Here is a 27102-nt window from a genome sequence, read left to right on the forward strand (position 1 = left end):
CTACATCCTCCAATCCAGAACCACAACCGGGTGAGCGCGCGTTTCCTCTCGGGAGAGGAGGCGGGGCCGCACCTCAGGCCTCTTTGAGTCCGGCTCGCTGGGACGCTACCCCGAGCGAAAACATGAGCGAGTTCACTGGAGAGTGCGCCCGGCTCCGGCGCTACCATGAGCTCCCGGTGTGGGTGGTGGAGGATCATCAGGAGGTGAGAGGGCGGCTGCCGGGCTGGGGCAGAATCGCGCGAGGACCAAGGAGGCGGCGGAGCCTGGGCATCTGAGGCCAGAGAGATAACCAGCATTAGTTATCCACGCGAGTTGCATTGCTGTGGGGAAAACACCAGAACGGTTAGCTTGGAAGAATAGGCACTGACGTTTATGGGGCGCTTACTACGAGTCGGGCAACTCCTCTAACCCTCGAGGCTCTGGTGGCATCGGGAGTCGAACGCGGGCAGTGTAACTGCAGAGCCCCGAGTCCTCAACTTGCGCTTTAACGCAGGCTTCCTACTGTCTGTCGGCCTCCCTACATGTTCCTGCTGTGTAGCCTGGAGGCTTTTGTTAAGAATGTGGACTGTCATCTGTGAAATGGGTACAAAGTAGCACTCATAGGGCCGTTAGTATTATTGTGTGCGTAGTGTGTGCATAAATCTTTTAACAGTGTGCCCCGAGTTTATAGACACTAAAGATATTTTCTGTTTTTGAGGTAGTGCTACTTTGGAATAGCTAAAATGGTGCCCTAATCTAGATTTCCGGAAGCCTACGAGACAGTCCCGTGATCTAAGACTTCTTTTCTTTAATAGCAATCATATGCCTTGGGAATGCTCTGGCTATGAAAGAGGAAGAGGGTGATTCCAGATTTGTGGGTGAATAAAGTAGAGAGAATAGGAAGGAAGTTGGGCCTCTCAGGACCTAGAGATGGTGTGTATGGGTCTGAGAGAGCAAGCATGGGTTAGGTGGTGCTTTCAAATTCAGTCTTAAACTTAGAACTCTAGAGACCGTAACAGGACAAAGAGCCTTACAGACGACATAGCCCTGCACCACCATCCTAAAGGTGTGGAAAAGACCCAGAGACCCAGGTAGCTTGAACACATCTTTAACACCAGAGAGGGTATTAACCAGCAGTTTTTTCCTGAGTACCAGTCCTGTCTGTTTCCCCACATTATCTTTGTGTTTGAGGTGGAGGCAGCATGGTGGCCAGAGATGCCTTTGGAGGTGGAACTTGGAAGTTCTGAGGGAAAAATAAAGCTTGGGGCTTCCCTGGTGGCGCAGTGGTTGAGAGTCCGCCTGCCGATGCAGGGGACGCGGGTTCGTGCCCCGGTCCGGGAGGATCCCACATGCCGCGGAGCGGCTGGGCCCGTGAGCCATGGCCGCTGAGCCTGCGCGTCCGGAGCCTGTGCTCCGCAGCGTGAGAGGCCACAGCAGTGAGAGCCCCGCATACCGCAAAATAAAATAAAATAAAATAAAGCTTGAGATGATTGTCTAAACCATGTGCAATGAACAAATTTAATATTTCCCTACTTTTTAACAACTTGGCGTGCTTCAAATTATGTGCAGTTATGTTTAGCATTGTTTTTCAGTCTGCAGTTGAGAGTATGCTCATGAATTCAGTACCAATTCTGAATGTGTGCATGTATGTGTCTTTTACAGGTTCTGCCCTTTATATACCGGGCCATTGGCTCAAAGCATCTTCCTGCAAGTAATATAAGTTTTGTGCATTTTGATTCACATCCAGACCTCCTTATTCCTGTGAATATGCCAGCTGACACTGTATTTGATAAGGAAACACTTTTCGGGTAAAATGTGATTTTTGTTAATGATCTTTTATGCACCTGAAATACAGTTTGCAGTAGATGATAAGCAATTAAGAGAAATAGTCTTTGCTAAGCTCATGAGTTTTGCTTTTGTTTGCCTTTTTTATTTGATTTAGAACAAGTATGGACAAACTTTTTCTTAACGAACCAGATAGTAAATATTTTAGGCTTGCTGGCTATATGGTCTCTGTTGCAACTACTTATTTTTGCCTTTGTGGTGTGAAAGCAGCTGTAAACACTACGTAAACAAGTGTCAGTGGCTGTGTTCCGATAAAACTTTATTTGCAAAAACAGGTGGCCCAGCCAATGTTTGCCAACCTCTGCTTTAGAATTAGAATTTTAGAAGTCGGAGACTTTAGAAATTACCTAAGCCAGTTCTCTCTTCTTCACCCCTTTAAAAGTCTGGTTACGGAGGCACAAGAAAATGTGTCTTCAACACATAGTTCAATAATTGTATAAGCAATGCATCTTTAATTTGTGTAGCCTTTCTTCCAGTATTTAGTCCCTGCAACCTTCCAATTTGTTTCTTTTCAGGTCACAAATCCTATTGACTTTCAGTTATACAGAATCATAGAGGTGGATGTGAAATTGGTAATTTGTAGTCCATTCTTCAGGAAAGACATACCTAGTGTATCTCTAAATAGTGACTCACTGACCTCTCTTCAGTGATATAGTTCCCTGAAGTCGTGTCACTGTCTCTTATGTACTTGTTCCAATGTAGCCTACTCGTATAAACTGAAAAGTTACATAGCAGTAATTTTCCTGTTATAATATAAAATTAAAATATAGATGCTTGTGTGAATTAATTTTAGCCTACTACATTTCTTAGTTGACTCTAAAACTAAAACTCAGAGCACTAATTTCTAAGGAAATGTGGTAGCTCTACCATTGTCCGTACTCTCTTTTATATTTAGAGATTTTATATTTTAGAAATTAAAAACTATGAAGCAGGTATGACGACTGTACAGTTAGTCATAGAATAACAGTTTTTAAACATTTTTAATCTCAGGATTCCTATACACCCTTAAAAATTCTTGAGTTTTTTTTTAATGTGAGTTACATTTATTTACCATATTTGAAATTAAAACTGAGAAATGTTTAAGATATTAATTCATTTCAAAATAATAGGACTTTATATGTTAGCATAAGATATTTTTATGAAAAACAAATATATTTTCTAAAGCAAAAAAAACTTAGAAGAGTAACAATGTTTAAATTTTACAGATCTCTTTCATATTTGCCTTTATAGAAGATAGCTGGATTCTCGGATTCTGCATTCAGTCCGTTACCATATGTTGTTTTGGTGGAAGTATATGAAGAGTATTTTCATAGCCTTTTCAGATAATTGTGAATATTCTTTAATACTGTACCAAAACTTGACAAGTGGTCATTTCTTAAAGCTTAGTTGGAATGTAGAATCCAGCAATTCAGGTTCAAGTCTGAACAACTATGGTTTATGAGTTAGTCTTCCTTTCAAGAAAAATGGTGTTCAGCTTGCAATTCAATTACAACTGCTTTTCCTTGAGACAACCATTGTACTTCAGAATCCATAGCAGAAGTGCTTGCTGTGCACTTCCCATCTTGCCACACAAGTTATTTTAAAACGTATACTCAGGGGCTTCCCTGGTGACGCAGTGGTTAGGAATCTGCCTGCCAATGCAGGGGACACGGGTTCGAGCCCTGGTCTGGGAGGATCCCACATGCCCTGGAGCAACTGGGCCCGTGAGCCACAACTGCTGAGCCTGCGCGTCTGGAGCCTGTGCTCTGCAACGGGAGAGGCCGCAACAGTGAGAGGCCCGTGCACCGCGATGGGGAGTGGCCCCCGCTCACTGCAACTAGAGCAAAGCCTCACACAGAAACGAAGACCCAACACAGGCAAAAATAAATAAATAAATAAAATTAAAAAAAAAAAAAAAAAAAAACGTATACTCAGGATCAAAGTTTAATAAAATTATGAAAGACTTTCTCACGTGAAACTGGATGGGAGTGTGGGACCCTGGTGCTTGGTAGTGATGAATACAGTGACTACTAGTAGAGTTTGGTGCCTTTGCCTTGATTAATCTTAGGACATCAACCACCATTGTGTTGTACTGTCAGTGTAAATGTCAATACAGTGAAAAAGGGGAATAGTGCCTTGGTGTTCTTAGAAAAATTGTTTTGAACTAGTTACACTGAAAAGGTCTCAGGAACCCCTTGGACCCCACTTGGAGACGTACTGTCTTAAAATATTGTTCTGAATGAAATTACATTTGGAAAAACCTACTTACCAACAGTTTTCATGCTTCCTCTCTATTTCCTTCCAGAGAATTAAGTATTGAGAATTGGATTATACCTGCAGTTTATGCTGGCCATTTTTCCCATGTAATATGGCTTCATCCCACATGGGCTCAGCAAATCAGAGAGGGCAGACATCATTTTTTAGTAGGCAAAGACACTTCGACCACAACAATCAGGTAATTTCCTCATATTTATGAGTATGAAAGGAATTGAATACTTATTCTATCTGATTTTAGGTCCCTGTAATAACTTATAAGTATCTCTACAAAAAAATGGGGTCAGATTAGCCCTCAACTCTTCCAAAAAGAGTTCTCGAAACACCAGGAACAAATCTGCAAGTCTCTTGATCTTTTTCACACATCATTTGTATTTTGTTGCTAGTCAAGTTGGTTTTTGAATAACATGATCTTCCTCCTCTGGAAACCTGGCTCCATTGATGACTAACTCCATTAAATCATTGAAGTACCTTATAGACTTATATATTTCATGATAACATTTTATTATTTCCTTCCAATGTAACTTTTGTCTGCTGAATTTAACAATTTGCAATGAAAAAGCAAAATTATCTCACTTTGGTTTTTTTATAAATTCAGTGGCTGAAGAGTAGATTTGGGGTTTTAATTTTATTAATATGGTGAGCTCTAGATAATTACCTAATCTAAATTAAATAGCAGCATTCTCTGACTTGAGTTACATATGCAATTATTTTTGGTGTATAAGCTATTTAACCAATGTTTTATGTAGCTTGTGATACTGTAATATCTTTAGAAGTATCAGAATGTTCTTGGCTTTCTAAATTCTCTTGTTATGGGATGAGTGTTTTAAGCAGTGGAATCATGACTTTCTAGAACCTGAAGGATAGTGGGATGAAATGGTAATACATTGAAAATGAAATACAGTCTATCTCACTGAAAATGATACTTTTTATTTCTGATTTATCCTTAATGATACAATTAACTTTTGTTGTATGTTCTTATCAATTGGACAAGTAACTTTTCTGTGTATACATAAAAATTGTATTTATTGAGGATATAATAACAAATAAATAGGGCTCCATATACAAATATTATACATAATACTGGTTTATATGAAAGAGTGGTAGGGTTTTTATTAAGTACTTTGGTGAGTAGGCCTAATTTAACCTGTAACAGGTTTCTGCAAAATCAAATTAATTTTAAGCAATCTGAAACAGACATTTGATACTCAATGTGTAATGAGAATGTTAGGAAGATTTTTATTATCTCATGATTTTAGTTAATCCTGCAAGTAAAAATTTATGGAAAAGACACACATATAGGTATTCAGTCTGAGATGTATGTACGTGTTTGTACAGATGTGAACAAAATAAAATGTTCCTTATTAAAGAAGAATACAGATTTAGATTGGGGGATTCAGCCTTTGTCTTTCTTAGGATGGTACAGTTTTTAATAATCTTGGACATTAGTTTTATTGTCATTAACCTTTTCTTAGAAAATTGTATCTTTTTAAACTTAAGGCTGTATCTGCTAGAGGAGGGTGGGTGGGAAATAAATGTTAACCATTATTTTAATTGGATAGATCCTACCTCTGGAAGAAGCATTTGGTTTTGCTGTTCAAAGTACTTACCAAGGCATAATATAGTTGAAAAGCTAAGAACTTGCTGTTATGTCTAAAATCAGAAATCTACAACTTGTGAAATGCATTCTGCACATGCACAAGATTTTTTTTTTTTTTGCGGTACGCGGGCCTTTCACTGTTGTGGCCTCTCCTGTTACGGAGCACAGGCTCCAGACGCGCAGGCTCAGCAGCCATGGCTCACAGGCCTAGCCGCTCCGCGGCATGTGGGATCTTCCCGGACTGGGGCACGAACCCGTGTCCCCTGCATCGGCAGATGGACTCTCAACCACTGCGCCACCAGGGAAGCCCAAGATTTTTTTAAGTTGCTTTTCATATTAAAATATTATAGTTATATAAAATTTAAAGAAGCTTTGAAATATGTCAGAGGGAGCTTCTATTATTATTATTATAGATTATTTCCAGATATAATTTTTCTCTTAAGTGATTTTTTTGGGTAAAGTTCCAGCTGGTATGAGAGAGATCCAAAGCACTGGCTAAACAGGACCATTTATTTCTTTCTCATGTTAGAGTTGACCACACACAGTCCAGGGCCAATGTGACAGCCCTACAGTTTGGAGAACACCAGTGTCTTCTGTCTTGTTGCTTCCCCATCTCTAGAGTATCACCTTTGTCCTCAGAGTCCAAGTGGGGCTTGCCACCACCTTGTTCACATGCCAGTCGATGGGGAGGGGAGGGCGAGGCTCTGTACGTTTCTCTTCCACTCTCGGCTTTTGACCAGAATTTAGTCAAATGGCCACACCTAGCTGCAAGATAGACTGTGAAATATGGTCTTTACTTTGGGCAGTTGTGTGCCCAGCTAAAAATTTGGGGAACCCTATTTCCATAGAAGAACAGGAAGTACAAATATTAGAGACAGCTCTCAGTTTTTGTCAAATATGTCCTTTCTTGTATTTCTGAAATTCTATATGAAATGTCAGCTAATTTGTCCTTTCGTCTTTAAAATATTTTTTTCCTCTGATCCAGGGTTACAAGTACAGATCATTACTTTCTAAGTGATGGTCTTTATGTAACTGAAGACCAGCTAGAGAACCAAAAACCTTTACAATTGGATGTAATTATGGTGAAACCTTATAAACTCTGTAACAATCAAGAAGAAAATGACGCAGTGTCTTCTGCTAAGAAGCCAAAGCTAGCACTGGAGGACGCAGAGAACACTGCCTCTACTAATGGTGAATCTTGTTCAGAAGGACTGGAAGATGACTCAGTGATACAGAGAAGAGACCAAACTTGTCTACAACCATCATGTTCATGTTCTTCTGAAAGCCAAGGATGCCACACTTCAGTCAGCACTGGAGAAATCCTGGAAATTTTGGAGAAAGGGGATGCATTTGTTTTAGATATTGACTTAGATTTTTTTTCAGTCAAGAATCCCTTCAAAGAAATGTTCACTCAGGTAAATGAGGTTTTTTGTTTTGTTTTTTTTGATGTGGACCATTTTTGAAGTGTTTATTGAATTTGTTACAGTATTACTTCTATTTTATGTTTTGGTTTTTTGGCCACGAGGCATGCGGGATCTTATCTCCCCCACCAGGGACTGAACCCTTGCCCCCTGCATTGGAAGGCGAAGTCCCAACTACTGGACCGCCAGGGAAGTCCCAAATGTGGTATTTTTAAAACGTGGCTCTGGAGAATTGTATGACGCTTCTGTAGATCAGGGATCAGGAAACTTTCGGCAGACAGCTGGATAGTAATCACTTTGTGGGGGACCCCATGTGGTCTCTGTCACATATTCTTCTGTGTTGTTTTTATACCCTTTAAAATTGTCAATACTATTCAATTTTTGTATACCCACTGGAGGGATATACAAAATCAGATTGTAGGCCATAGGTTGCTAATCCCTGCTCTAGATAGTATTCATTATTTTGCATTTATTAATTGGGGTAGTGTGTACACGGGTGGTTGAAAAAAATAAAATCATATACAGTTGCCCCTTGAACAACATGGAGGTTGGGGCACCAGCCCTCCGCACAGTCAAAAATTTGCGTATAACTTTGTACTGGGCCCTTGGTATCCACAGTTCCACATCTGAAGATTGACCCAGCCGTGGATCGTGTAGAACTGTAGTATATATTCACTGAAAAATGCCACATATGGACCCATGCAGTTCAAACCCATGATGTTTAAGGGTCAGCTGAAGTACAAAAAGGTGTATACGTTAAAAAGCGTATATGTCACTCTCTTACTCCTTCTCCATTCCCCCAGTTTGTTAGAAACAAATACCATGGCTAGTTTCTTGGTATATCTTTCCAGAGATATTCTATGTATATACAATCCCATGTGACAAATTTTTCACTGAACATTGAGGTGCCTGATTACACATGTATGATTTGTAGCTAATGATTCAGTCTGTGATCCTTCAGGTACCTCATCAGATCTTAAATGCAAATCACCAGATACTATTAGTATGCACAGATCTGAGGTAGACTATGTGTGCCTTTAAGAAACTGGTAAATTCATGATCCAAGTAAGCATTCCCAGGTGCATTTTATGGGCACATATAACTGCTTACCTTAACATATGGGAGGTTGTTCCAGATTGGTTCTTTTGGGGATTCAAATTAACTGTCTTTTTTCTACCTAAGTTCAGTATTTGATTCATGACAATGATGTTGCACTTTACACTCCTTGTTCTGTGTGCATATCGGAAGCCATTGTGATTTATCTAAATTATCAAAGATCTTTAATAGGTACTGATTAAAAATAGGTGAAATTGGAGAATGTACAGTTGACCCTTGAACAACACAGAGGTGAGGTTAGGGGTGCTGATTCCCTGTGTAGTCAAAAATCCAGGTATAACTTTTGACTCCTCCAAAATTTAACTACTAATAGCCTGTTGACCGGAAGCCTTACTGATAATGTAAACAGTAAATTAACACATACTTGGTATGTTATATGTGTTATATACTGTATTCTTATAATAAAGTAAGCTAGAGAGAGGAAAATGTTGAGGACATCATAAGGAAAATACATTGACAGTACTGTACTATATTTATCAATACCATAAGTTTATATCATGTTAATAAGATGAACCTACATCAGTATTGTCTCTTATGATACAAAACACGGTTATACATATTACTAGCACTAGATATCAAAAATGAAAAGATAATGTGACAAAGTCATATTTATTTACAGTTATAACGATTTATGCATTGATAATGAGGAAGCAGCAATGTGATTGTGTTACGGTAGCCTAGTGTAATTGACATGATTGCTTCACGGTAGCCTAGCCTGTATGCTAATGAATGAATCGTTATAAAAATTTTATGGCATACAGTATTACAGTCATACTCATAGTACAGTATTGGAAACATTGTTATATTTTTTTAAAAGCCACTTATGTGATAAGATGATATGCAGTTTCTCCAGTTAGGAGAGAGAGGGGCATACTGTACAGTAATGTAATTCTTTGAAAGCAAAGTTGTAAAAGAGTAGGAAAACTAACCCATTATTAACTTTATAGTAATATCATTCATCTTGTACCTATGTAAGGATAGGTTAGTATCTATGTACATTTTATGCATTCATGGCATACTTAACTTGTTCTTAATTTTTTCAATATTTCTAGACTATACAGTTGGTCTGCAAATTTTTTCAAATTGTTGCAGATCTCCAAAAACATTTCCAATATACAGAAAAATATCCATGTATAAGTGGACTTGTGTAGTTCAAGCCCATGTTGTTCAAGGGTCAACTGTAGTGTAATCTGGAGCAAGAATGGAGGAACTAGAGTGCTCTCCCAGCTTGCAATAAGGGGGAAAAATTGTCCTCTGCTTCTTTCCTGCTATTGTATATGGACCAGTGACTATAACTACCAGCGTTCAGAATTATGAAATGACCTTAGAAATATTTAGAAAACATGAGAATGGGCATACCTGGAAGCCAAAAAACCTGACTTCATGAATTTATCCTACAAATAGACTCACCAAATACTTGTAATGGGAATTTCTAAAAGGTTACATAAGAAACTTAATGACAGTTATTCCTTTTCCTGTGCTATAAGGAAACCTGAGAAAGTGGGGATATTGTTTCCTTTATATCCTTTGGTTCTGTAGAACTTTTTGAAAATAGCATGTATTATACCTTATAGTTTAATAGCTATTTTTTTTAAAAAACATGTTCAGGGCTTCCCTGGTGGCGCAGTGGTTGAGAGTCCGCCTGCCGATGCAGGGGACACAGGTTCATGCCCCGGTCCGGGAAGATCCCACATGCCGCAGAGTGGCTGGGCCTGCGCGTCCGGAGCCTGTGCTCCACAACGGGAGAGGCCACAACAGTGAGAGGCCCGCGTACCACAAAAAAAAATAAATAAATAAAAATTAAAATTAAAAAACATGTTCAGAAGTCAGGAAGAGTTAAGTTCTATTTGTTACTTCTGCTTATTAGCTGTATGATCTTGGGAAAGTTACTTAACCTTTCAGACCCACAGTTTCTTCAAGTATAAAATCAAAATAATAATCATACCCAGCTCACAGGATTGTTATGATGAGGATAGTGCACAGCTCTGTGCTTAAGGAATTTTAAGTCTTGTGTGACAATGCTCCTAAATAGGATTATTGGGGCCAGATATACCTACCTATAGTGGGGCTGCCTGGCTGTGCTGAATAAGGGGAGACATTCCCCTGCAAAATCCTTCCATTGCATCTGCCTCCAGGATTGCCTTTGTACTCCAGAGCTCTCTTCTGTGGCTAGGGAAAGGGCTGCAAAGTGAACGTGGAGAGTTTTGTTATTGTTGTAACTAAGATATGTATACTTCCCATAAATAGCGAAAATCTGTTCAGATCCTAGGATGTGATTTATAGAGTAGAATATTATTAGAAATATTTTCATCTCATTACCTGTTAGCCATTAAGTCTTCTTCCATAGCTAATTTTTACCCATTCTTGTCATGCCCAGATAGATAGAGTTACCCTAAAGAAGTGATAATATTTACAATGAAATATGAATTATACATATTCCCTGATTTTCCCTGACTAACCTTTAAATGATTATCTAAGATGTTCTTGTATCACAGCCATTTTTTATTTAAAGCATATCATTGAAAAATTAATCTTTTTTCTGGTATATGGATTTTTTGTTTTGTTTTCCAGGAGGAGTACAAAATCTTAAAAGAGCTGTACCAATTTATAAAGCCTGATACCAACCTGACAGAGGTATCCTCCATTTGTTTCTTTTGTGTTTGTCTACTTATCACATATCTAATAATATCTTACATAATGTTGGAGTACTCGCACACAACTGTCCAAAATCTTGGTGTGTGTTTCTTGGGAAAGCCCATGGTTAGTACTTGAAAAATTATGTTTTAACTAATTGGATCAAATTTTCATTGTAATGGGATTACACTTGTTTTTCTGAAAGAGTAACTATATAATCTCGGCTTTTCAATGTGTTTAAAGGAAGATTTGGTAGATTGTGTTGATACTCGAATTCATCAATTAGAAGATTTAGAAGCTGCTTTTGCTGATTTGTGTGATGGTGATGATGAAGAAACGGTACAGAAATGGGCTTCAAATCCTAGGTAAGACCCTCAAATTTTTTTTTTCTCCAACTCTACTGTATTTAATCCTAGATGTATTGCTAAATTTGCTAGATAAATTGCTTTTGAAAAATCAGTATCTTCTTGGGACTTCCCTGGTGGCGCAGTGGTTAAGACTCTGCGCTCCCAATGCAGGGAACCCGGGTTCAATCCCTGGTCAGGGAACTAGATCCGACATGAGTGCCGCAACCAAGAGTTTGCATGCCACAACTAAGGAGTCGGCGAGCCGCAACTAAGGAGCCCGCCTGCCGCAACTAAGACCTGGTGCAACCAAATAAGTAAATAAATATTTTTTAAAAAATTAGAGCTTCCCTGGTGGCGCAGTGGTTGAGAGTCCGCCTGCCAATGCAGGGGACGCGGGTTCATGCCCCGGTCCGGGAAGATCCCACATGCTGCGGAGCGGCTGGGCCCATGAGCCATGGCCGCTGAGCCTGCGTGTCCAGAGCCTGTGCTCCGCAACGGGAGAGGCCACAACAGTGAGAGGCCCGCATACCGCAAAACAAACAAACAAACAAAAAATTAGTATCTTCTTTTGCTATGTGTATTACCTATTTTAAATATTCAGTGCAATTTTCACTTAAAAATAAAATGTTCAGAAACATTCCTGAAATACAAGTATCGTAAAACATTATTGTCACTAAGGAAAGCAGTGGTTCGGAAGAATAAACCATAGTAGTATTAATCATATCAGTAAATACTGATCAGGCACTTTAACATAAGTTAATGCTTTTCCTCTTCAGTATAGGGCGCTAGATCTAAAAATGATTCCCTCCTTTTTGAAATTATGATGGAAGATGGAGATACAGAAATAAGTCACAGAACATGATTCTTCCCAGGAATATTGAAGAATACCTACTATTTTGTGATTTTGTGAAGTCTTAAGCCAAGTTTAAAATTAAATGAAACAAAACAAACAAAATAGCCTGACAACTTTAGAATCCTGAATCTAGCCACCTTCCACTGAAACCCACCTGCCTACTGAGCACACTTAGCTCTTCACCACCTGCAGGCAGTTCTGTCACAGCCTTGAAGAAACAATAAGGCTACAGCAGTGGTGAGTTTTAACTGTGACTGGAATTGGAGGAAAAAAAGAATAACACAAAGGAAAAGTGAGTCAGACAGCAAGAACGTCTCCCCAAACTTACCATGCCCCTAAAGGGTCAGACCCTCAGCATGAAGGAGTCTTCACTATTCCTAAGGAAATAGAAGAGGTGGGTGATTAGGGTCCAGAAGCCCAGAAAGTGTCGTTAATAAAAAGGGAGAAGTAATAGGGTAAGTGGGTAGACAGGCCTCCATGCCTTCCTTTTGTCTTTATTTTTTCCCTCCCAGCAGATGAGTGGGTATTGTTAGAGGTGGCATTAAAATACTAGAAACACCAATTAATCAGGGCTTCCAAAGAGTTCCATCTATATTAAATAACTTAAAAGCACCATTGTTATTATATCAGACAGTATAAAACTTTTCCAGTTATAATTGTATATGTCAATAAATACGTCCTGGGCTTCCCTGGTGGCGCAGTGGTTGAGAGTCCGTCTGCCGATGCAGGGGACGCGGGTTCGTGCCCCGGTCTGGGAGGATCCCACATGCCGCGGAGCGGCTGGGCCCGTGAGCCGTGGCCGCTGGGCCTGCACGTCCGAAGCCTGTGCTCCGCAATGGGAGAGGCCACAACAGTGAGAGGCCCACGTACTGCAAACAAACAAATAAATAAATATGTCCTTAATTTTTTGTTTTTTTAACTTTTGGGAAACTATCTCTTCTCATCACAGGGTGCTAAAGGCACTTAGTTTTCTTGCTGATCAAAATAATTTTTAAAGTCACAGTAGAACTTCCATTTTTAAAGAAGAGGAAAACGTCAGTTTCTTGAGTGCTAATTTTTAATCTTTTAACACAATCTGTAATCTTTTAAGTAAGAAGACAGCAGGGAGGGGCTTCCCTGGTGGCGCAGTGGTTAAGAATCCACCTGCCAGTGCAGGGGACGTGGGTTCGTTCCCTGGTATGGGAAGATCCCTCATGTGGCAGAGCAACTAAGCCTGTGCACCACAACTGCTGACCCTGTGCTCCAGAGCCTGCGAGCCACAACTACTGAGCCCGTGTGCCACAACTACTGAAGCCCGTGCATCTAGAGCCCGTGCTCTGCAACAAGAGAAGCCACCGCAATGAGAAGCTCGCGCACCAAAACAGAGTAGCCCCCGCTCGCCACAGCTAGAGAGAGGCTGTGCACAGCAACAAAGACCCAACGCAGCCAAAAATAAATTTTTAAAAAAGAAAAGAAAACAGCAGGGAACCTTTGTTTCTTAATATTTTAAGATGATATTTGAACAATTTTAATTTCCCAAGAATCATATGAAACATATTGTTAATGGTAAATTTCATTTGCTACTATAATTTTAGTTGAGGTGATGTGATGTTTAATTGAGGGGTGCTTTTTTCCAGAATGGAATCACTAGTTCCACTGGTACAAAGTTTGAAAAAACGGATGGAAGCACCGGACTATGAAATGGTAAATACTTACATTGAAGTATAAAATGACACTTTAAGAAAGGCATTTTTCTGGCTAGAAAAATGTGCTCTTTGTTAAAGTGATTCACTTTTATTTGTGTTCCTGGAAAGTGTGAATGGATTTAAAAAAAGGAAAAAAAGAAGAAGAAGTGAAAGAAATACATACTTTTTAGAAGCCAGAACACTGGAAACGGTTTCCAGGAAAAACACGTTTTTGCCAATTTTATGTATGAAGCAAAAGTACTGTGGATTTATTAATTTTGCCTATGGTCAGATCTCTCCTTGCCAGAGAAAAGATTTCTTTTAGAAAAGAAAGTTTCTACATTTGCTCATTCTTTATTGGTTCATTTTTATACTCCCTTCCCCCTTCTTTCTTTCCTCTCTCTCTGAAAACTTTTCTGATTGTAAAAACCAAATAGAAGGACAATAGAAGCCATTGTGGCCAGCAGATCTTAACTGTATTAGCTGTATCAGTTTGTTTGCCAACAGCAATCTGAATGCTGTGTCAAAAGAGGATGCCTTTAATGATAATTTCTTTTATTTTTATATCATGTTGTAGTATTTAAGCGTAAATTTTCCCATTTGAAGTTCAGGTGCCTTTTCTCAAATTTTGTGCCAGAGCTGAGACCTCCAGGTCTTCTGCTTCTTTTACTTCTGGTGTTTATTTTATTTTAATAAACTGTGGTTTTGCTGTAGTGTTTTATTTATTTGTGGAATATAATCAAACCACTTTATTTGAACTGAAGTTTATGTATTTATTTAATGCTAACTTTGTAAGAATAAAAAATACCAGCAAAAGAATATTTTGGTTAAATCGGAGATAACTCAAGACTCACCCTTTTTTTTAATGGCAATTGCTAAGAATGATAGAAGACATTTAGGGTTTAAAACTGCTTTGAGCTCACGTGATATTATTGAATGTGCCTTCATGCAGGTGTACTTTAGTCATCATATTGCATCTGAATTTTCTGGTGGTGGAGGCGGTTTTGTACATCGTTTGTTGAGAAAAAGGATGACATAGGCTTGTATCAGATTATGTAATCAAATATAATGTGCCCATAGCTGCAGGGTTAGAACACTAGGTGTTTTGATCATTTTAGTAGAAAAGAACATGCAGAGTCTCTCTTTTTAGTGCATTGACTGATCATTGCCAGTTAAATCTTTGATGTGTATCCAGAGCCTCCAATAATACAGTAGATTAGTGTTTGTTTCCATACTTTGCACTTAGGTACCCTAGGCAAAACTACAATATATTTGAATTCCAGTTTTCAGAACTTTAAAGCAGAGGCTGCAAAATGTCAGCCTGTGGGCCATTTCTAGCTCTTAGGCACATTTAGTTTAGTGCTAAGACTGGAACACCAGTCGTTTACATTTACAACACATGTATCAGATATCAGTATATATGGTTATACATGAAGCGTACACAATAAACTCAAAACAGTAGGTTCAGTAAGGTAGGAGGAAGTCTTCCCCTTGTGTTTTGAAGCTTTAAATGTAGTACTCATTACATGTATTTAAAAAGCAAACAGGGACTTCCCTGGTGCCACAGTGGTTGGGAGTCCGCCTGCCAATGCAGGGGACGCGGGTTCGAGCCCTGGTTCAGGAGGATCCCACATGCCGCGGAGCAGCTAGGCCCATGCGCCACAACTGCTGAGCCTGCGCTCTAGAGCCCACGAGCCACACCGAAGACCCAATGCAGCCAAAAATAAATAAAGTAATTAATTTTTTAAAAATCTGTTTAAAAAAATAAAAAGTAAATAAAATAATTTGTTGAAAGAAAAGTAAGGTGAGAATACTATGTACCAATTTATATTAGCTTTTAGAGTCCAGGTGAAGTGGACAATTTGCTAGAAAATGTAAATTATCAAAATAGACTGAAGTAAAGACAGAAACTGAATGAATCCACAATCATAAAGAATTATTCCTAGAAAAGGCATCAGGCCCAAACTGGTGTACAGGCCAGTTCTTCCAAAACTTCAAAGTGTAAATAACTGCTATGGCATGGAAACTATTAAGGAAGAAACAATCCTAATCCACAAAAATATTAAAAATTTGTCAGCAAGGCCATAAATGGTTAAAGAGTCTTCTGAAAACAACAACAGTACCTTATAATTTTTAATTGTCTTATTTTCAGGTTCACCAGGCTGGTCTAACCTGTGATTATTCAGAACTTCCTCACCATATCAGCACAGAACAAGAAATCGAATGTCTTATTCAATCTGTGTATTACGTTCTCAAAAATTTGCCAAAACCTACTGTAGTGACAATTGCAAGGTAAGTGTGGTAGCTTGAATAATGGCTCACCAAATACGTCCACATCCTTATCTCCAGAGCCTGTGAATATGTTGCCTTATATGCCAGAAGGGACTTTGCATATCTGGTTAACTCAAGGAGCTTGAATTTGAGATTATCCTGGATTATCCGGGTGAGCCCAGTGTAGTCACAGGGGTTATTATAAGAGAAAGGCAGGAAGGTCAGAATCAGATTGGAAGATGCTAGACTGCTGGCTTTGAAGATGGAGGATGGGGCTTTGAGCTAAGGAATTCATGCAGCGTCTAGAAGCCAGAAAGACAAGGAAACAGATTCTTCCCTAGAGCCTAGAGAAGAAAAACAGCCCTGACAGCACCTTTATTTTAGAACTTCTGATCTCCACAACTGTAAGGTAATAAATTTGTTTTGCTTTAAGTCACTAAGTTTTTAGTAATTTGTTATAATGGCAGTGGGAAATTAATTCATCTCCGTAGATGAATCTAATGATTACTAATGCAATAGTTCTTACCTACTAATTTTTTTACCTACTCAGCTCGAAATTCAGGTGTTATATTTTCTCTTTCCTATTAGTGATGTTTGGCAAACAACATACAACACCTGTTAATCTTGTCTTTGAAGCTGGTGATGTTATTCAGTTGAACATAAGAATTCCCATTTCTGTGTCCTACAGATGAATATTTAGCTGCTACCATGTTTTAAATTTGAATGTACTAATGTGCTGAATAGTTACAACAATTTAATAAAAATTTCTCTTCTATGTTAATCTTTGGACTCATTTTGTATGTAACTGTGAGTTTCTAAAATAAGTACTTTAAATGCTCGGGCAAGTAATATTACATATTTTATGAGAAATATTTATGAGAATTCTTTTACCATCCTGAATGAAATTCATAGATAATCTAATCTATATACACATAATTTAAATATATTTAGATAGCATTTATAATATATAGATGATATCATTGTCTTAATCCATTCAGGCTGCAATAACAAAAATATCTTAGACTGGGTGGCTTATAAACAACGGGAATTTATTTCTCACAGACCTATAGGCTGGAAAGTCCAAGATGAAGACACCAGCAGGTTCAGTGTCTGGTGAGGACCTGCTTCCGGGTTCATAGACAGCCATCTTCTCCCTGTAACCTCACATAAAACTAGGGGGTGAAGATGCTCTCTAGGGTCTCTTTAATAAAGGCATTAATCTCATTCATGAGGACTCCATCCTCATGACCTAATCGCCTTCCAAAGACCTCCACCTCCAAATATAATCACATTGGGGATTAGGTTTCGACATAGTAATTTTGGGGGTGCACAGTTTATAGCAGTAACCTACCTATACACATAATTTAAATATATATTCATATATCCAAACACCAAAAAAATTGTAACATAAAGGAGAAATGAAAATAGTTGATAATAGAGTAATATATATTAAAATGCCACACCAAACTGGCATCTTTACAAAGAGTCACTAAATGCAATTGTTAAAAATGCCAACAGATCCAGTGTGTCATATTGCCCAAATACCATGAACAGCACTGCCATGGCAACATGGTTAGTCTAGTCACAGGAACCTCTTGGTAAAGTTCTGAACTTAAAGTCCAATCTTCCCTCAATTCACAGAGTATTTGCATTCCTGGAAAATTTAGTTTAATCCATTTTCAAAAATACTTTGTTCATATGTAGAAGAGTATTCAATTCTAGGCTCAAAAAATTAAAAACAGGTTTTTCACTTACATAAGTGCTCCGTGGACCTTGGAGACTGTACAGGACACAGGACAATTCATATTCACATTGCAGGACTATCCTGCATATTGCAAGCACTCTAGCAGCCCTGCCCTCTTCCCTGGTCCCCTAGTTGTCATTGTGACAATCAAAAATGTACCTGCAGGGCTTCCCTGGTGGCGCAGTGGTTGAGAGTCCGCCTGCCGATGCAGGGGACACAAGTTTGTGCCCTGGTCCGGGAAGATCCCACATGCTGCGTAGCGGCTGGGCCCGTGAGCCATAGCCGCTGAGCCTGCGCGTCCAGAGCCTGTGCTCTGCAACGGGAGAGGCCACAACAGTGAGAGGCCTGCGTACCGCAAAAAATATATATATTAAAAAAAAAAAAGTACCTGCAGATTTCCAAAACTCCCTCTTGTGGGTAGCTCCCATTAAGAGCTACTCTAATACTGTTTTAAAGAAGCCAGAAATCTTTGTGAAAGCATTGAAATGCCCCTTATTTTTAAGGCTAATAAATTAAACTTTTACATATCCTGCTTTCTTAAAGTAGGCCTTTATCCATATGTGTATGTTAGACAGTATTTAATAACTTAAAATTGTTTACCTCAAGCCTCAAAAGTAACCTAATCATAGAATGAAATGAGTTCATCTGAAGTCTTACAGATTGTTTCTTTAGGTCTAAAATACTTGTGATAAGGAGTAGGCTAGATAACTAATTCCATTTCCTCCTATAAAGATTTCTATGCCATTTTCCAATCCAGTGGGATTTCCAATGGATTTCCTCACCCCAGTTCAGAACCAGGAGACACTGATAAAATATTTTTAGATACTAATCCGGCTAAAATTATCAGCGACATTGTTACTGGCTGGTGCCACTCAAATTACAGTTGGTGATTCTAGAAAGACCGAAAATGCAGATTCCTGCCCCATCGCACTTTGCTCTCTTCTCTTTTTTTTTTTTTTTTTTTTTTTGCGGTACGCGGGCCTCTCACTGCTGTGGCCTCTCCCATTGTGGAGCACAGGCTCCGGACGCACAGGCTCAGCGGCCATGGCTCACGGGCCCAGCCGCTCCGCGGCACGTGGGATCTTCCCGGACCGGGGCACGAACCCGTGTCCCCTGCATCGGCAGGTGCACTCCCAACCACTGCGCCACCAGGGAAGCCCTGCTCTCTTCTCTTAATACTACCTAGGAGACTAATCCCAACACCAGCGCATCCGCACATTTCATTTTGGATGATCTTGTACGCTTGTGTGGTTAGCAGATTGTTTATAGAAGCAGAACCCTTTTATCGGTTGGAATGCCTCTACCGTCATAATTTCTAGCCTGAGTGTACACATAATAAGAGAATGTGAAACATGATGCCCAGTCACTAATATAATTAGCCCCAGTGTTCCCAAGCAACATCTCCCTTTCAGGGAAGCAACAGTCTAGTATTAAGCACTGAGGCTTTGAAGACATGCTGTATGGTTCTGAATCCCATCACCAACACTTACTAGTATGTGGCCTGTGCAGGGTAATCTTTCTCTGTTTCAGATTCCTTTAAAGGGATGGTAAATGTGCCTATTTCATAGAGTTGCTGAGAAGATTAAAGAACATAATTCATGTAATGCGCCTGACATAGAGTAAACGTTTAGTAGCTTTCAACAGTTATTACACCAAAATTCAACACAACTTCATTTCTAATTTACATTGAAGTCAACACATGCAGGCTTTTCCTCACTTCACAGTATGATCTCATCCTATTTATGTGTATTTTTCTTTTCCTTTCTCTGCTTGGTTCCAGGTCAAGTCTGGATGATTACTGTCCTTCTGCGCAAGTTGACACCATTCAAGAAAAAGTCATCAGTGTGCTACGCTCCCTCTATGGGACTCTAGACGTTCACCTGGTGTATTCAGCCGAGTCCACTTCATCTTGAAACATCACAACGCTAGGCTCCTATTAACGTCGTGATGTAGTAACAGGGTTTTCATTAACTTGTTTGCAAGTGAATCTTCCAGAGAGCACTTTGTTTTACTATTAACTTTCATTTAAAATCTTTCAGGTATTTTGAATCTCCAAACAGGTATCACCAGTTGTTGAATGATGGCAATTTTTTTTTGGCATCAAGTCTACCCCTAGTTGATGGAACTGATGCTCATCTTTCTTCCTGTCCATCACTGTAGTCTTCACTTTTGTGAGGGTTTTTTTCCTCTTTTCCCCTCTTCCCCTTAGGTTGGTTGGACTGTATGAGATTTATTCATTTATTCATTCACTCACCCAACTGACATTTTTTGAGCACGTTCATGTGCCAGACATAATTAAGTGCTGGTTATACGGTAACAAACAGAATAGACTAGGCTCCTGCCCTCTTGCTGGACAGCTGAGAAACAAATTATGGATTGTGAGACACGTTATGAAGGAAAGGAGAACCACAGACATGTCTCAGGCATGCTCTTAGTACTCGGCACCCTGGCCTTACAGGAAGGTAACGTCCTCAGAAGCTGCTACCAAAGCAATGATAATAATAATTTAAAAAACTTGCCAGTCCATGAAAATGTTCTAGGAAGTCTGCCTTTCCAAGACTTAGGATTGTGGCCCAACTCTTATGAAATGCTCTCAGCATTGTTGGTATTGAGGGGGTCTATTGGAGTAAATTCAACCAAACAAAAAGTAACTTTTCTTTGCTAATCAGAAAAACCCTCCAGGGTTTTTCCTCCAGATGGTCAGTATGGGTGTCAATTATCATTATGTCAGTAGTTCCTAAGTGCCACTTTATTGGCAGTCTGGGTTGATAATTTTTTCAAATAAACCAGCTTTTTATGTAAATAGTAAGGGAAAGAAGTTAAGTCCTTAATTCTGATCTACCATAAATACCCAAGGACATAACTGCCTTCCACCAGTCTCCCCATGAGTAAGAGACCCTACCTAAGTCACTCTTGATCATGGAACTTTTCGTTTACTTAATTTGCCAAAGTCTTCCTCTCCAGTATTCCTCGTGTTCAGTAATCATTTTTAGCCACCTCCTTGGTTTCCTTTCCTTTAAAAGGTCGAGTGGCATTTAAAGAAAAAAAAAAAATCCATCGATCCTCATTCCTAATACAGCAGTTGTTTTCATTTTTGCATGTAGCTTTTAAGCCTTGACCGCAGGGGTACAGTTGCATGTAGCTAAAATTATAGTGTGTTACCTAACTCGATGGGTAATACCCAAGGTCACGTTGCCATTGCCACTCAGTAGGTGGCCTCAGATCCTATTTTTCCAATGATTCTATTTTCCAGCAAACTTTTCTTGTCATTAAGTTGATCTCCCAATGCTGATAAGTATAAATGCTTATTTCTATTGTGAAAAGCAAAGCAAACTGATTCAGCTTTCCATTTTTGATAGAACATTATGTGCCAAAAAGCTTTATTTCCCTGTAAAATCAGAATGCAAAATAGTGCTATTGTTTATTTTTAAATTTTGGAAATAATTTATTAGAGTTCTGTAAATGATGTTACTTTTATAAGTAAGTTATTTTGTCTGCTAAAGTAAATAAAAAGGTGTGTTTTGAGGTTTTAAAGATTTAAAAGCAACTGTAGTACTAATTAATTGTATATGATCTTGGTGTGTTCATAGCATTGATCTTGTAAATCTGGTTTAGTAGTCATTCATTATGATTCCCATGAACTCTGATGAGGTTCATCATTGTTTTAACTCAGGTAAAATAAAAAGGCATCAATTTCCTTTTTAGGAACATTCAGATCGTTTGGTTCTCATGCTCTGTAATTCTCATTGAAGAATAAAATTCAGTCCCTACTTGTTGACTATAACCAACTTAGTAAATTATGTCTCTGCCCATTTCAAATAGGAAGATACTTAGTTTATCAAGACATCCTTCATTTGTGTTCTAAGTGCCAGTGAGGAATACCACAGTACAATGCCTTGGATTATTTACAGGTATCACTAAAGCATGGGATTTTGAGCAGCTTTTTGAAAAATGTGACTTAAATGTAAGATTAGGCCATAACTTTGATAATTGACAAGTACATATTTCCCAGTATCTAGGGGGAATTTTTTTTTTTTAATCTCTAGAAGTGTTTTCTGTAGACATGTGTCTGTAAGTGTTCTATGTTCTTGAGGATCTCTTAGTCAAGTCCTTCACTTTTTTTTTTTTTTTTTTTTTTTTTGTGGTACGTGGGCCTCTCGCTGTTGTGGCCTCTCCCGTTGCGGAGCACGGGCTCCGGACGCGCAGGCTCAGCGGCCATAGCTCACGGGCCCAGCCGCTCCGCGGCACGTGGGATCCTCCCGGACCGGGGCATGAACCTGTGTCCCCTGCATCAGCAGGCGGACTCTCAACAACTGCGCCACCAGGGAAGCCCTGTCCTTCACTTTTTATATAACATTCTCTCCAAATCTTCCTTTGGTTTTAGCAGTAGTGGTCCCACACTGCTGGCAATATGTGCATTGTACTGCCAGTAGTTTACGGGATGTTTCTTAGTATAAGATTATCTCACCAAACGTAAGAGAAAGCACTTTCATGAAACTTAGGGAGTTTTTGTTGGACCTCTTTCAGAAATGCTCAAGACACATGAGGATCACATGTAAAAATACTCACTATTGGACTGTGCTGTACTACCTGGTCATCCTGAGTTGCAACCCTCTCTTGAAGTGCTGGTTTGTGAACTAACTGGTCCTGGACCGCCTCTGTGGTTTTGTAGGTCTGGCTGCCCTCGTGGAATTCCCGACGTCCTCTCCCTTTCTTCGTTATTTGATTTCAGCAAATGAAGCGACAGGGACTAAGGAGGCTTCTGTGAACCTTGATTCTTAGGAGAGAGTTCTCTGAACAGTGAACATTCTAGTCACTCACTGGAAATCAGTACGTTGGCATTCTGTACATTAGCATCTTGTGAGTTTGGTTCCTGTGAATCAGAAGCAGGAGTCCATTTCAGAGGCTGAGACAAGCCTCAGGGTGTACGGTGTCTCTTCCTTTGAAGACCTTCCCTGGTGACTTGTCAGCCAGCCTACAGCTACAGCATTCCTACCAGGTCTCTAACTTCAAAATGTTCTTCACCAGCAAGCAGATCTCTGAAGCTGATGGATCAGACATCAGCACTGCTTAGAAGCCTTAGCACCCTAGCTGATAAGATCACGCCAGGATCAAGACAAGAAGTGTCATGACTGAAACAGAGCAGCGCATCCTGGTAAGAGTGTGAACTTCCACGGGCCACTGCCTGGCTCCATTGCCCCCTTCTCCATGTTCCGGCTGTGTGACCTCAGCCTCAGCTTCTCCTTTGCAATGAGAGAACTTAACGCATCAAGATACTGTGAGGAATAACACATAACAAAGCCCTGAGCACAAGAGCCATTCAGCAAACATCGGCTGTTACTTCGAAACTCAGCCCTACTTAGAGTGTCCTGTGATGGCTGTTCCGGGTCTCACCTGCTCTCATGCCTCCTAAACCCCTGATCTTTTTAAATCCCACATTAGCTTCAACTGTATTTCTGTGAATAGTGGAATTTCACTTTCTTTATTCAAAGAAGGCAGGTCCTTGCCCATAAGGAAAGAAGTAATGGAGGGGTTTTAAGCAGAGATACTCATAATTTAAAACTCTCTTGTTTTGAATTGGTGCAAGCATCCATTTATTCACAATTTTAAAACTTGTGCAGTCAGCAGAGTTAGGGAAGCCAAAGCCTGGCGCAGCTTTTTTTCCTCTGCTCTTCCCTTCCTGCCTGCTGGTAGATAACACTAGAATTTATGGGGCTGAACCTGTGATGTAGACAGTGTCCAGAAGTTGCTACCCCCGTACTTATAAATTACCTTCATAGAATCTAGAGTTATCCTTACCACTTTTGACGTTGCTGATTTATTTATAGGTGACCTCCAGCAAAAAAGCCCCTCATGAATCCACCAGAGCATGACAGGGAAGTGAGGTAGCGTGAGTTATCTCCAAGCAATTCACTATCATTTCCAAACCCTCCACAAGCATTGCTTTCATCTGGGCCTCAGTCTTACCACGGAGCAGTCTCCGCTGTGGAAGGTTAATTGAGAAAGGGGGAACACCTCTGTCAGTAAGGTTTTGGGGCAGCCTGTCAGACGTGACCCTAAGCACTCAGGGAGGGCGAGACAAGGCCGAAGTCAGAGTTGGAGCCAGGCTTGAAGGCCAGCTTTTCAGACAGGATCTACCTTGGGAACTCTACAGCAGCACCGTCTACCCTCTGCAGCATTGCCCCGCCTGGAGCAGACATGGGTAATAAGGGCACCAGCGTCACAGAGTGGCACCTGAGGCACTGGTGGCTTTGAAATCAGTCCAAGTTCAAACTCTCCCTCCGCCAGTTACAAGTTAGGTGAACTTGGGCAACGTAACTTGTCAGAGTCTTTGATTTAGGCATGGTTCAAGGCCTTCCCCATGTCCCTAGAGGTCTCCTTACGGTGCTCCAACATCACACAATAGTCAGCCGTTCACATCCGTCCTCCCCGGTAGACATGGGCCCCTGACTGCATCATCATACGTCCTTATAGCCCCAGGCTCTGGCATAGTCACTGTCATATTATAAAGCCTCAAAAGATGTTTAATGAATTGAGTACAGAAAATACCAGTGGTCACTGGAGTCCTGTCAGTAATAAACCTTACTATGTGCTCTGTATTATATATCCTCTTGCAAGCATGCTGTCTCTGAGAGCAAATTGAACAAATACAGGTATTAATATAGGAACAAACATTTACTAAGGACTGGATGTGTTAAACACATGAGCCCAAAAGAGCTAAAAGATAATACCTGTAATCTAATGATTGTGTCCATAGAATAACTTTGTTAGAAACAAACGAAAGGCAGTCGTGTCAGTTTTACAGCTTTTTTGTGATCTTTTCTCTTACGGATAAAACCTGAGAACCATGTTCCACAATGCTTATGTCAGCATGACATAAAAAATCCATGTAGTTTGATTTTCTGCCTAAAATTCAAATCTAATATTTGACACTAGCGTCCAAAAACCGTAGACACGAACTTTTGGTCCCTAAAAGGAATATCGCTCTTAGAGCATAGCTTTGCTGGTTCTCAGAGGGGTAACACTATTCATCACTTCTGATTTCCTTTCCATATGGAGTCACCTTCCATTACAGTCCTGACCTTGCTCTGCCCTTTTACTCCTCCCCAGGCAAGGAAGAGTGAAACAAGGGAATTCTAGGATGCCTTCTTATCGAAGTATGTTCTGCTCTGCCCTTCCATGCCAGAAGTTTGTAAGAACAGGCACGGTTGTCCAGTGGTGCCAGTGGATGGCAAAGTCTCTATATCTCTGGGGTGCAATGTAGGAAACAAGTTGTTGCCACAGGTTTAAGCCTTGTTCTCTACTATCAGCTTTATCAATAATGATGACACTTTTACCTCCATCTGGCTGAATACCTGAGCCTGTTTCTAAGTTGCTTAGGAGCTTAGTGGAGAATGGTGATGGTATTGACCTTCCTCAAACCCCAACTTGACAATGCTTATTTGTTAAATAGTATGGAAAGTTTATAAATGTGGGTAGCTCTTGGAATTCCAATCCAAAAGGGGGACATTCTCTGACCATTCTGAATAAACTGACAACATACCTTCTCTTTATACAGTCTGTTTTTCTGCTATTGCAGTATAGACATTTTAAACTTCTTTTAAGATTTATTTTGCTTAAAAACTTTTAAAGATTTATTTTGCTTTTAAGTGCTTTTCTTGGGTGGCAGACTGGTATTTTATTTTTATTTGACGTCATGCTAAGACGCAACACATCATCCTAGTAGACTTCCTATATAAGCAATGACCAATTATAAAATATAACAGAGGAAAAGGTCTTACTTATAATAGCATTACTTCACCAGAAAAAGAACTATGAATAAACTAAATGAAAAACTACCACCTATACGAGGAGAAGTTTATGAAGGTATTGAAGAATATAAATGAAGACATGAATTCTATGGAAAGATGTTTATATAAGATGATTCAACATTATGAAGATGTCAATTCTTCCCATATCAGACTCTACATATAATGCAATTTCAATAAACATAGCAAGGAGATTTTATTTTGGCTAGTGACACTGGTTCTAAAGTTCATATGGAAAAGGAGGGAAACCAGGAAAAAAATTGTAAAATAAAAGTTAATGAAGGGATTGGCCCTACTATGTACCAAAATACATTATAAAATTGTATTAATTAAAACAGTGCGTTACTGGCACATGAGCAGGCAGACAGATGAATGAAACAGAATAGAGTACAGAAGTAGACCTATATTAGATAAAGTAACAATATGTGGTTTAAGGAAAGACAGAAAAAAGAAACAAAAATGAATGGCTCATAAAATGAAAGATTATTTCTCATTTTCATCAAGTCCAAAACAGGTGTTCCTGCTTGGCAGGCTCTCCTCCAGCAAGGATTCTGGAGCTCACGCTCCTTGCATCTTTAGCTCTGCCATGCTCAGTATGTGGCTTCTCAAGTTTTTCTGGAGGATATCTCCATTCCACATGGCAGAAGGCAAAGAGGATGGAGGATCATGTGTGGGAAGCTTTTATGTGCCAGGTCCATCACTTCCTGACTGCAACCGAAGCTGGGAAACTAACGTGTTGTGAGCCCAGAGAGAGGAAGGGAAAGCTTTGGTAAATAACTAGCATTCTCTCCCACAAGACCCAAATGCATATGGAATTTAATATATCACCAGGGTGGCATTTGATATCAATGGGGAAAGATGAATTATTCAATTAATGATCCTGAAGAACTGGATAGCTGTCTCAAAAAAGAAAAAAAAAGTTGGATTCCCAATTCATTCCTTGCAACAAAATACATTATAATTCAGTCAAATTTGAATGGGAAAAAAAAGGAAGGAAACTATTAGAAAACACAGGAGAAAAGGGAAGGTCTTTTTATAAATAAGCATGCCTGCCCAGAAGACTCAAGGAAATGTGGGTTAAGATTGTATAGCGCATTCACCCAGATACAGCTATTCCAAGTTTTACAGTCCTATTTCTTCCTTTTCAGGGCCCTTACATTAATGCAGAACACCTGCTTTGGCTTGCATTCGGCGTCCCACTGTAGCTCTGACATTTTTATTATCGTATTCTGAGGCTGGTGCTCAGCATAGTCTGCCCTCCTGCTGCAAGAGGTAAGAGTCTAATTAAAATCAGCCGTGAAAGCCTTCTGGCTCTCGTGACATGCCCCGAGTTGAGAGTTGGCTGACCTGGTGTGCCAGTCTCTTTCTTCAAGGCTTCCAGGAGAGTTAACAGAAGTCAGCCACCTCTCCAATCCTTATGAATACCATTGTCCCACACCATTCAAGAGCTACCACGTATTCCCTAGCCTGGTCCCTTCCGCCCGTTCCTTATTCCTAAACAAACAGAGGTGAAAGTCTTAGTAAACGTGCTGCTACAGCATGCTGTGGGTTGTCACTACCCCCCCCC

General features: G+C 39.8%; 1 protein-coding gene across 3 annotated transcripts; it reads left to right on the top strand.

Annotated features, from left to right (window-relative positions):
* The first annotated feature begins 62 nt into the window (after positions 1-62).
* On the top strand, positions 63-26718 carry LOC308616013 (UPF0489 protein C5orf22). Of its 3 annotated transcripts, none has more exons than XR_014015683.1 (10): positions 63-203; positions 1642-1787; positions 4109-4258; positions 6663-7092; positions 10786-10848; positions 11092-11213; positions 13665-13731; positions 15865-16004; positions 19508-22882; positions 26684-26718. XR_014015683.1 is itself a non-coding variant. In XM_081231969.1 (9 exons), the coding sequence occupies exons 1-9, from the start codon at positions 123-125 to the stop codon at positions 19638-19640; spliced, it is 1332 nt and encodes a 443-aa protein (XP_081088095.1). In that variant the 5' UTR covers positions 63-122; the 3' UTR covers positions 19641-22985. The 3 variants fall into 3 exon arrangements, 1 of the variants encoding a protein (XP_081088095.1); XR_014015684.1 differs by lacking the exon at positions 26684-26718 and having other exon boundaries at positions 19508-22557; positions 22756-22984; XM_081231969.1 differs by lacking the exon at positions 26684-26718 and having other exon boundaries at positions 19508-22985.
* Positions 26719-27102: the final 384 nt, after the last annotated feature.

Source organism: Mesoplodon bidens (genome assembly GCF_964165515.1).
Source record: "Mesoplodon bidens genome assembly, chromosome: 4".
Classification (NCBI taxonomy): domain Eukaryota; kingdom Metazoa; phylum Chordata; class Mammalia; order Artiodactyla; family Ziphiidae; genus Mesoplodon; species Mesoplodon bidens.